Here is a 12,265-nt window from a genome sequence, read left to right on the forward strand (position 1 = left end):
TCTAAGATGAAAGCTCCATCTGGGCAAGGCATCAGGCTGGCATTCCTGCTCCTGAGCCTGGCTGCCCCCTGCCTTCCCAGCCCCCTCTGGAAGGACAGGGACTCCCTGATGCAGCAGGAGAAAGCCCACCAGACAGGTGGCAACTTGGTGCTGAGCAGGCAGGAGCAGCAGCTCAGTACAAAGCTGGTAGACCTCAAGAAGAAGGAAGTGGAAGCAGCCATAGCTACAGGACAGTTCCCTCCAAGCATGCACTTCTTCAGGGCGAAAAGCCTCATTGACCAGAGCAAGGTGTTCAGCATCTTAAAGCGCATGCCTAAAGGTAGGCTTGGCTTAAGGAGCCTCATCTTACTCATCCTTTCTCATCTTTTGCTTTCTGAGCTAGGACAAAACACAGGATGTGGGAGAAAAGCTTCTGAGAGCTGTAAATTGTGCTCTTTGGGTTTCAGGAAAAGCCCTGAGGAGAGGAAGAGGGGGATGGATTGGGTGAATACACATTTCCAGCAATTGTGGCATTTGGTTTAACTTACAATATGGATCCTTAAGTCTTTCGAGAGTGGACAAGGGACAGAGGAAGCAAAACCAATGAGAAATACCAGACATCCCCATTGACTCAGCATGTCCCAGCCAGGGCCTCTCTTTTTCCCACAGACACACTCCATGGACAGGCTAACAACCTTATTCTGTATCTCAGCCAAAAGTGCTGCATCCCCCAAAAAGGTGCAGGTGGTGCTGTAGCAGACCTGGAAGTGTGCTGGAAAGTCTGGGGGCACCAGAGGAGGAAGGGGCTACCTCTAACACTGAAATCATTATGTTCTTTGCTTGTTGTGTCAAGTCAAAGTCACTTAAAGTGAGCTTATAAAAGGGAGAGAGAGCAACATTTTACACAGGCAGGCAGGGACAGGACCAGGGGGACCAGTGTTGAATTAAAAGAGGAGAGATTTAGATTAGATGTTAGTAAGCCTACTCAGAGGGTGGTGAGACAACATAACAGGTTGCCCAGAGAAGTTTTGGCTGCCCCATCCCTGGAAGTGTTCACAGCCAGATTGGATGTGGCCCTGAGCAATCTTCCCAACTTCTCCCTCCCAGTCTCCACTGTGGGATGCAGATCCTGGTCCTGCAGCATCCCAACCATTAACATAAAAAACTAGTGTGTCAGAAATGTCATTATCCTGTCATGGCTGAATTGAACAGTCAGAAATTTAAAAGTACTCCCCTCTTTACCTCCAGTATCATTGATACCAAGTGGGAGTCAAAACAAATAATTAACACTTTTCAGTCCTGGCAATGTCTAAATGGGCTCTTGGAATCTTTGCAAGGGCTGTATGCTTTTAGGGCCAAGATCACATCCTTGTAGCTGTTTGAGTAGGATTTGATCAGAGCCCCTGGGAGTCCCTGTTGTTTCAAGCACTACTGTAATGTCTGTTGCTGCTGTCACAGGGAAGAAGGTGACATTGCCAGGCAGAGGAGGGTCAGACAGCTGCAGCATGCCCAGCCTGGCGCACCAGCTCTGCTGAGAGCAGCAACCACAGCTCCTCAGCACCTCAACAGCCAGACCCTCTGTAGTGGGAGATCATAAACATGACTCTATATTACATTAGTCCACTGTAAATTGTAGTCTGGAACCTAATCTAATGTCAAATACATACCAGTCTTGTTCTTGCTATTCATGTTGTCCCTTTACCCTTCAGGGCATCAAAGCTATTTTGACTAAGAGGTCTCCTCCAGACTAATAAAATACATATCTAAGACTTCAGCTCTCACAGTGTCTTCCCTTCACAAAGGTGAGGCTTAGTTCAAGCACCAATAGCACCAGGAGCCTTTGCAAAAGGAGAGATCTCAGCAAAACGAAATGATAAGGAAGGTGAGCACAGAGAGGGTGCTCCCTGTGCCAGGAAGACTAGCAGCTGCCAACGCACTGCACAAGAACAGAGCACCCCAGAGGCCCTCTGTGCTGGCCAGCAGCAGATGTACAATGTAGGCAAGCATGCTTTTGATAAGGCACAGAGTAAAATGTACTTTGCATCTGAGTGCAATTCCCCAGAGTAACATGGTCTGGGATTTTGGTGTATGCCAGAGCTCCAGAGAGCTGAAAGAAGAGACACACACTAGGCACAAAAACTGAAGCTGGGATCCAAACAACCTAGATACAGAGCTTTGCTTCGGGTGTGCTCCAGCCAGCATGCCTTGTGAACTGCTGCCTCCTGTGCAAGTTTCTCTTTAAAGCAGTGGGGCCTGAGCCAGCTCACAGCAAACTCTGCCTGAAAGACCTTTAATAACTCGGAGCATTTTCCATCCCAGTGGAGCAGCAGAGCTCCCTATCGATTCCCCCTCCCTGAGCTCCCAGCAAGCTGTCACACTCTCTCTGCCCAGTGTGTGATGTGGAGGGGGCACATCCTCCAGCCTGGGGGAGGCAGAGCAGCAGTGCAGTCCTTGCTGGGAGAATTCACTCACTAAAGCCTTCTAAAGCATTTCCAGACACCCCCAGATGGGCAAAACAGTTACCCCACCAAACCTGGGCAAACAAATTGGTACCCCATCAAACCTGGGCAAACAGGCTGGTACCCCCACCAAACCTGGGCAAACAGGCTGGTGCCCCATTAAACTTTCTCCCCAGCTGCCTGGGCTCACCAGGACACCCCTGTCCCCCCCACCAGGCGCTGTGCTCCACCTGCACGACTTCGCCATGCTGAGCGCGGGCTGGCTGGTGTTCAATGCCTCCTACCTGCCCGACTGCCACATCTGCTTCACGGCCGCGGGCTCGGTACGGTTCCGCTTCTCCCGGCCGCGGCCGCCGCCCGCGCCCCGCTGCTCCCCGTGGCTGCTGCTGGGCACCTACCGGCGACAGCTCCGCGACCGAGTGGCCGAGTTCGACAGAGGGTGAGTGCACGGGGGCGGCCTCCTGGTGCTCCGTTCTGGGACAGCTTTCCCCTTTGCTCGCTGCTCTACAGGTCAGGAACTCCGTCTAGGGCGGGAAAAGCAAATAGCAATGAATGTATGAAGGGGTTTGACAGCTGGCTTGCAAGCAAAGCTGAGTTAATAGAAGAAATGGCAATTGATGGTTTTTGAGTGTATCTATAGCAAAGAAGAAGACAAAGCCATCAGCACAGAAACAGATTAGAAACTTTTTTCTTCTTAGACACTGATCACTGTGTATGTCACATCCAACCTAACAGTGACAGCAATGTAAGGGTTTGAAGGCTGCTGCATTAAGTGCACCAGTCAGGGACCAAAAAACCTGAATTTTTCTGTGAACACACACTGAGGACAGAAGCTAAAGTGGATGTATGAGACCTGGCCCCAGCTCTCCTCAGCACTGAATGGGCTCTCAATGTGGGACAGGGCTGCATTGTGCCTCAGCCAGTGAGGTGTCCAAAAACTGGATGGGGAAGCCAGATAGATGATGAACAGGCTCTCCACAACAGTAGAAAAGTCCTTTGCAAAGTCATTGTTTTGATTCAGAGCAAGAAGTTGGGCAAACTATTTATGTTAATTACTGTACAAGCAAAACCCCTGAAACTTCCCAAAAATAAAACCCAACCCAACTGTCCCTCCAAACACCAAACTTGTTTTCTGAGGCCTCCCTTTGAAGCCCCAGTGTCACCGACCACCTGGAAGCATGAGGCACTCATTCCCACCAGGCACCAGGAGCTGTGGCTCACCCTCCTGGGCACTGGCTGAGCCGAGGAACCCCACACACAGAACCCCTGCCTGGTTTGGGGGCTCCTTCCCCTCAAACACCCTCCTGCTAGCAGAGCTCCTGCCCTTACAGGCAAGGCTCCTGCAGCTGCTCACACCTCAGCTGGCTCCCCAGAGCATCACTCACCCTCCTGCAGGAGCTCCTCTCCCTGCAGGCAGCTCCTGCCTTCACTGCTGGCAGCCTTTTATCAGACTGGGCTTGTCTGAGCCACCTGGCATTTAATCACTTACAGGTGGTTGGGAAGAGCCTGGTTCCCCCTCCAGCCAGTGGTGATGGGAACACAGAGTCCCATCTCCCCATCCAGGGGCCATTGATCCTGGGACAAAGCCCTGCTGGAAAGGCCAAGAGGAAGCAGACAGCTCTGCCGTGGTGTGTGGGGGGCTGGAGAGAGCACACTAAATAATGCATGAAGTCAGACACTGAGCGATGAGGACAAAGGAAAATATTGAGTAGCCATCCATTGAGAGGGCACTGCTGTCCGTGGCACTCTGGGGGCTGCAAGAAAAACAGCAGGGTGTGGGGTGTCCTGTAATGACAGACAGGATTGCCATGCCAACACACAACGGCAGGGCTGGACTGAGGCAGTGCAGAGGACCCTAATTCCAGCATTTCCCAAGTGAAATTTGGTTGGTTTTACTGCAGGGCTCTCCAGTGAGGCTGTGTGCTCTTACATGGAGACCTTTTAACTCTTAGTGAGCTGGTGTCCCCTCCACGTGGAAGCTGTCTGGGCTCTGTGCCCTGCAGATCTGGGAAGGAGGTCAGGTTGGGAAGCTGAGGAGCTTCCAGACTTGAGGCACAGTATTGCCTTCCCTCCCCAAAACCAGCAATGGGCAGGGCAGAGGGGTCTGACCCTCCAGGGCATCCACCATCCCTCTCTTGTGGAAGTTCAGAGGGGTCTGACTCTCCAGGGCATCCACCATCCCTCTCTTGTGGAAGTTCAGAGGGGTCTGACCCTCCAGGGCATCCACCATCCCTCTCTTATGGAAGTCCAGAAGGGAAGGAGAAAGTGATGCCAGACCCTGGGCTCTTGACCTTTTATACTCTGAGGCTCAACTGCCCTGACACGAGATGGACAAAACAAGATCCAGTGAAAAGTCTCTGATCTCTGTCTGCCACAGAGAAAACTGGTTCCCCATTAGCTCCCTTCCATTTCTGCTGGGAGTGATGAGGAAGGAAAGATGACAGCAGCAGCTCTCTTCAACCACACCAGGAGACCTATAAATAACGTGCAAGAGATTGGATTTTGAAACAGCTTCACTTCCCTAAAGCCCCAGCAATTGCAGTGGACATTTAGGAGTGTCTCAGGAGCAACCTTTCATTGCACTTGTTTTTGGTTGTGCTTCCATGGCATGATGCCACTTTCTGGCAGAGGCTGAGGGCAGGGCACCCTGTACACCCTGTACACCTGGGGCTGTGCCTTGTGTGGCTCCCTCTGTTCCTGTGTGGAAACACTTGTTTTCAGAGGCAGTACTGCCACATTTCTCTTCTTTTGTGTTTGCCTGACAGCGTTTAGTGGCCACAAGTCAGAGCAGGACTTGACAGTGGCAGGCACAGCACAGGGACACAGGACAGAGCCTTGCTGCAAGGGTCTCCCCAAATCTGGAGGGGGATTCTTTTGCCTGAGCCAAGAACAAACTCGGATCTCTGGCATCCTGGGTGCTCACTTACCCATTTGAGCATGTTGTCCTTCATTTCTTGCCCTTCCATGCTCATCAGCACAAAATCACAGAGGAGTCATTAGGCATAATGTGCAAACACACCAACAACAGCCACGCTGAGGCACTTCCCCTCCTATTCTCCTCTAATCCCTGGGCACTAGTCTAGGGGTTAGGAATGTTTTTGGCCGTCTGGAAATAGGTCTCTAGCCAGGAATAGGCCCCAATCTGTTCTGCTTCTCAGTTTCTGGAAGCTCTCCCAGTCTCTTGAACATGTGCATCCCAGGCTACCTCTCTCCTGCACTCCTCTTTGCCCTTGAGCACTGACAAGCTGAGAGAAAGCAGATGTCAGAGCAAAGAACGGATGGATAGTTGGGTGGTTTCAAGGAAGTGTCAAGGGAATATGGCAGCAGGGAAGGGCTCTCATGCAAGGCAGGGTGGATCAGCAAATATGAAGGAACAATGGAAATGTTTCTGAGAAGCTGCACCTTTTTCACCTTAAAGCATTTGACTAGGAAGGGGTGGAAGAAAGGGGAATCTGCAGGATTTTTTTGTTGTTTGCATTTTTAGGTACATATACGTGTGTCTGTGTGTGTGCGTCTGTGTGTGCTTTGGAAGTGACTCCTTTTGTTTGTTTCCCTCAAGAGAAGGTCTAATCATTCCTATTCAAAGCACACATCTCATGGGCCAAGACCCTGGAGGATTGTGTTATTGGTGAGCTTCCAAAAGGATGCGCTTAGGAGAGCCAGGAGACCACGGGCCAAGGGACAGCGAAAGGAAGGGAATTTTGCTTTCCTACTTAAAAGGAAAAACAATCCTCACTTATTTTCTTCACAATCAATTACAATTCAGGAGAATGTCATTCTTTCCCTCAAGAAGCAACATAATGGCTGCCACCTCCAAAGCAAGAGCATGCCCCCAGATATTTAGGGAAGCAGCACTGACATTCCAGCTATTTGTAAAATACCACTGCACACCCCCCACCAGCAGCACAAGGGCTGAGGCCGTGCCCAGCAGAGCTCTCTATCACCAGGATGAAGTCATCTGTGAGGGAGCTGACACCACGGCCCAGGCTGCAGGGACAACTCCCCTGGGCACTGGCGGCGGCCCCGGCTGCCATCACCTTCCCCTCCGTGTCTTCTGACTGCCTTATCTCACAGAAAAATAGGGCAGTGTGTGCAGTGAGAGGGGGGGAAAAGGGGAATAAAAATCCACCACAGAAACAAAGCACTCCACTCCCTCTACAAGTCTCCCCTTGGGGAGAAGAAGAGGGGATGAGAGAGAGCGAGAGCAAGCGAATGAACCACATGTGACAGATGTTAGTCACACTATTTAATGCACCACTGGAAGACATTTAGATACCACGGTGAGGAGAGGGGCATAATTACCCATCGAGAGCAGAAAAAGGAGCAGGGAAAAGATTCCCTTTAAAAACAAGGCAACAAAACCTTTCACTTCTGTATTATATAGCACAGGAAAGGAAAACGGGGGAAAAATCCAGGAAAAGAGAAAACAAACGCACAGTTGAAAATAAATAATCCTTGGCTGGTCATTTTAGCTGTGCCCCTTCGGGCATATGCATTGCAATAGCATTGTTCAGTGCATATATGACATGACATGGAAGGCTATTTGTAGTCTGCACCTGATCACTGGCCAAGGCCCATTCCTGAAAAGAAGCAAAAGAAGAAAGTATTTATGAAGCTTTGCTTCATCTGCATGAGCTACTGATGGCAAAAGCCCCCGAACCCTTAGGAGATTATCTGGTTATCAAGGATGGATCACTATTATGCAATAAATCTTCACCAGTTGTAAGGATCAATAATCAGTCTCAAAGGGAAGGGGATTATAAAGAGAAGCACAATTTGATTTATGTGCTTTTAGGAGCAGGGTGGTGTGGGGATTTATGGCTGTTTCTAGCCCAAGAGCACAGGCTAAGCAAACAGCCACGAGTTTGTAGAGGCAGATTTAAAGGCGGGGAGCGGAGCCCTGCGTGCGCTCGGCGCTGGAGGAGCCGGGTTCTCACAGGACGAGGGCAGAAAGCGCTGGGAGCCCGACTGAGCACCCATCCTTATCTGGAAGGGAGCTGCCTGCACGGCGAGACCGGGCTTGCACGGCCTTTTGATCCACGGGGAGGTTTGTCCCGGAGCCGCTGCGGGCAGGTGCCGAGCTGGAGGGGAGCTGCCTTCGGCCAGAGGGAAGGGAAAATCCTCCTTCCCACACGACACCGCCCCGATGAGCGGCAGCACAGCCTCTCTGCCCCCCTCCGCAGCTGGGGCAGCCGGATCAGCGCCTCCGGGATGCTCCCGACTCCCGCATTCCCGGTTTCTAGGGTGATGCTGCGGTGTCTCCTCGCTCCTCGCCCCTCCCGTGGTCCAGCTCGGTCTCCTCTGCTTGCATGGATTACTGAACAGTAGCTGGGGTTGCCCAGTGTCCTGGATAATGGCACCAAAGCCCCTATTGTAATGCATGGGAGGGCAGAGCCCAAGTTGCTGTGGAAACCTTAACTCTGAATTTTCCTGACTGTTGAGCATTTAAAGTCTCATCCTTAACAGTAGTAGCATCTCTTTTATGTACAGGTTTGCTTCTAAAATTGTTGCTGGCAAAGAAATTAACAGAGTGAGGAAGAAATGAAACTGCAGGCGCTGGAAGAGAATCCTTAGAGAGTGAAACTGCAGGAAAATCCTGGGGGAACAGGCTCTGCTTTATGGGCAGGATGGAGGGATTCAAAAGGCATATCTGCCCAGGATGTCTTAGTTTATGAATTTGGACCAGAGCACATTTTACATCTGTAGGGGGGCTGTGGGGGTTTAATTCCATCCACAGAAGTGTCCTGGATGAAGATAATAAGACCACAAATCAAAGCCACACCTCCCATATAACAGAGCAGAGCACTGCACGAGGATGGGGGCCAAGACATCAAACAGGAAACATTATTAAAGATCAGTAGCTGTTATTGAGGGGAAGCAATATACCCAGATGAAAGCTGAAGCATGGCTGAAGGTATTTCTGTCTGAACCTGCTTAGCCCCTGACACGAGATAAGCACTGGGCCAGCAAGAAAACATCTGTAGGTTTCTGTGATGGCTTCCATTTGTCCACCCAGGAATGGAGTTCATCACCCCTGCATTGCCATTCAGACTTTGCCCACTGGTAGGAGAATTTTGTTATGAGCTACTCTTCAGGTGGAAGAAGGAGGGCTTAAGGTGGGATGAAGGCTATCAGCTTGCCAGAGGACGGTGGCATGGCACAGATCCTCACCCTGTCCTAAATGCAGGCTGTCACCCACAATCAGATATTCTTGCAGTTTACTGGCTCCCTTAAAGTCTGCTTGATAAAACTGCCCACTGTCTCTCTGGATTTCTGAAAGAGGCTCATATGCCAGCTGAGTGGATGGAGGAAATAAATACATTTCCACCACAGTAAGGAAAAGCCAGGACTGAGATTCTTATCAGCTGTTTCCCTGCAGTAGCTATCAGCAAGGCAGGTGGGGCATCAGGTTTATTCTCAGTGGCTGGGAAAAATGATTTCTGATTCAAAACTGTCTTCCCCTTGCATTTTTTTGGGTGGCATATTTTGACACTACAGAGGTACCAGGACAAATTACAGGCTCAGCAAGCAGGCTGGTGGTGGCCCAGCACATGGCATGTCCTGTAGACTCAATCTGCCTTTCAGGTGCTGAATAAAGGACCAAGAGTTGTGACATTTTATGCACACTGAAGATTCTTGGGAAAACACATTGTCTGCAGGAGTAATGTGCATGCCTACTTTCAGATTAGGAATACCCTGGGTAGAAGAGTAAGATTGATATAAAAGATTTTCAGGTTAGGTATACCCTGTACAGCAGAGTATAAGTGATACAAAATATTTCCAGGTTAGGGATACCCTGGGTAGCAGAGTATAATTGATATAAAATATTTCCAGGTTAGGGATACCCTGGGTAGCAGAGTATAATTGATATAAAAGCACTGTGCTTGCTTTTGTAACTCTGTTCCTTGAAAAAGGGATGGTGGGCAGGTTTTAAGCACCTACTCCTACCCTGCTTACAGCTCAACATGTATCATACAAATTCTGTGCCAGCCACTAAAGGAGTAAATACAGGTGGCAGAAAAATGACCTGAATGCTTCCTAGTTGCACTAGCCACTGTTGTACTGCAGTGCCAACAGGCTCTGTTTGCTCTCCTCATTCCTTCTCTTCTTCCTTTTCTATAGCTTGCTGAGAAACCTGACCCTGGTGACGGATAGCCCTGAGCTGGCCTACCCTTCTCAGGCTTTCATTTGGAAAAGATTTGAAGAAGTCTTTCTCATTGCCTCTGGACTTATCTGCTATGCACCTGTGTTCAAGGCCTATTTCTACCGGGGGCTGCTGGAGCTCTATGAAGATAACATACAGTATGTTGAGATAAGAGCTATCCTGCCTGCGGTACGTGGGGTTTGGCTTCTCTAGTAGTCTTTTAAATCCTTATTTCTCCATAGCTTTTCTCAAGCCCTATCTTGAATTTAGTTTTTGGCTGTTTGCATACCTGCCCTCCTAAGGATGCTGGAAAACCTTGATCATATTCAAACATCTTTCTTGGAGATTTGCATAGGCAAGGGCTTGAGAGATTCTTTGTTCTTAGTGGCTAAGGGAGATACCTGCTGTGGCATAGGCACAAAACTACATTGTACACTCAGGCTGGGAGCTGGGTCAAAATCTTGCTCATTGGGAAGAGGTAGCTCAGTTTTGCACCAGAATCACCTGTTCTGTGGCAGCTGCTCTGAACAAATTTCCTGACTTGGATAGAGACTTATTCTGAAATAGTTATGCTATTTCAAATCCTCAGCTTATTTCAGAATGATTACTCTGAATAGGTGAGTCAATCAATTGGCAAAACACAACCTAGCACAATTTGCAGACAACCTAAAATTTTGGCTGTGTGAATGAAGTATGAACTGCTCCTTTCGTTACCACTAACACCAATATCTGGTAATGGTTCAGGCCTTTCACCCAGAGCTGGTCTGGTTGTCCTCCAAGCCCACTCTGCCCTAATGCCTCCCCAAGCACCAGCAGACCACACCACCCAAAGTGTTCCCGCTTTCCCAGTGACAATTTTGTAACTGCAGACATACCTTTCCCATGCAATTCTCCAGCCCAGCTCCATGCAGGACTCCATGGGGGTGGGAATTCTGTCAGTCTATCATACCTGAGAAGAGAAGGATGTATTGCCAAGGGGAGAAAAAAAAGGATGTGGAGAAGTCCACAAAGTTTACATGAGTCTTACTTTGCTGGGGGTTGCCATAAGCCAGCTGCTCTGAATTCAGTCACCACCTGTCTTTGGGGTACCTGTAAAGAGAAAATAACAGCAATGTCAAAATGCCTGTGCATTTTGTGAGGCATCCCCCCAGGCCACACAGGTTTCCAGGCCAAGAATATCTGCCACGATACAAGTGCGTGGGCCTGCTTGGAAAATGCCCTGCCTTTACCATCAGCCCTGAGACATGGCTGTGAGTCCTTTTGAAGAGAGGTTTGGCAGGGAAGATTTGCTTCCCATCCAGCTCCTGATGCTGGCGGCAGCCGTGGGAGCCTGCAGAGCCCTGGGGCTCCTCTGCAGCCGGCAGCTGTGAGCTGCAGTGCTGTGAGATCCAATGCTGTGAGCTCCAGTTCTGTGAGCTCCGGGGCTGTGAGCTGCAGGGCTGTGAGCTCCAGTTCTGTAAGCTCCAGTGCTGTGAGCTCCAGGTACCACAGCAGGGAATGCCAGGAGCCACAGCCACGCCGGGATGGAGGGCAGCAAAGGGACAGCCAGGGTGAAGCTGGGGTTAGAGGGAAGGGAAAAGCTTCATGGGGAAAGTCAAGGTGAGCAGGGTGTGACAGGAATAGCAAGGTGCTCGTGTGGCTGGAGAGCCTCCACAAGGCTCCACAGCAGCGCTGAGGCTGCAAAAGCTCTCCCTGCAGCAAAGCCTGCCAGAAGCGGCCCCAAGGTAAAGTAAATGAAACTGGGATTTAGTGTGAAACAGCAAACAGTGTGGAAAAGCCCCCTAAGCCCAGCTGTGTTTGCAGATTCAGCTGTGTAAAGTCTCACATTCCCATGGGCTGCAGCTGGGGAAAATTCCCTCTGAGCATCTGCAGCTGCCCCACGGCTGCTGGTGCCTGCAAGGGGGACACCACGTTGTGACAGGGTGTGGGGCTTTGCAGGGGCATCCCTGCAAGGGACAGCACCAGAGGGGAAGTTAGGGGGGGAAGTGGAGCTTTTGAAGGCTGAAGGAGGAAGGTGACAGAGAAAAGAATAGTGAGAAGGGTGAGAGGAGAACTGATGGAGTGGTTTCAGCTGCTGTCTGTGAGTGACTCCAGGCAGGGCCTTTGTGGGTTAGTACCAATTCAGGGTCTTCACCCCTGCTGAAATCAGGGCAAAAAACAGCCCTGGTAGTGAGGAACCCCCAGAGCAAGTTGATGAGACAGAGCATGCCAAAAGGATTATTTTTCCCAGTTTGCAGCCAGAGACCTGAGAAAAGCATGGCAGGACTAAATGACTGACTCAAGGTCATGAAGCAAACCTCTGGCAGAGGGGAGCAGCAGGAGCCCAGCTCAGCTGGTAGCTTATGGAGCTCTGCCACTGCGTGCCTTGGGGCGGCCTCAGCTGACAGATTGCCACTGCAAGGCACAGAGCATGTGTGAGCTGCAGACAGCTGGACAAAGCACTGCAATGCTGGATGCAGACAGGAGTGAGAGGTCACGGTCTCCAAGGAGTTCTCAAGGGCGTTTGCTTGCCATGTCTGAACACTGAGAAACTTGTATCACACAGGAGGGGGGAAGTCCACTCCTTGGTTCTTGCCAGCTGGTAAAGACTTGAAGAATGAAATGTTCTGCACAGATTTCACTGCTTTTGTTTTCCTGCCCTGTTGTCAGGACCACAGCACTCTGCTTCTCCCAAGGTTTTTGT

General features: G+C 50.3%; 1 protein-coding gene across 1 annotated transcript in view; it reads left to right on the forward strand.

Annotated features, from left to right (window-relative positions):
- Nucleotides 1-12,265, forward strand: part of ADA2 (adenosine deaminase 2) — a 17,492-nt gene continuing 5,227 nt past the window's right edge. The window contains exons 1-3 of the mRNA XM_054281972.1: nucleotides 1-319; nucleotides 2,655-2,877; nucleotides 9,561-9,771. Of these exons, the coding sequence (XP_054137947.1) occupies nucleotides 7-319; nucleotides 2,655-2,877; nucleotides 9,561-9,771 (747 nt within the window). The 5' untranslated portion in view covers nucleotides 1-6. The remainder of the gene's footprint in view (nucleotides 320-2,654; nucleotides 2,878-9,560; nucleotides 9,772-12,265) is intronic.

This window comes from Melozone crissalis, unplaced genomic scaffold (assembly GCF_028551555.1).
Source record: "Melozone crissalis strain CALT ecotype California unplaced genomic scaffold, PUWL_Pcris_2 ptg000033l_1, whole genome shotgun sequence".
In the NCBI taxonomy this organism is placed as follows: Eukaryota; Metazoa; Chordata; class Aves; order Passeriformes; family Passerellidae; genus Melozone; species Melozone crissalis.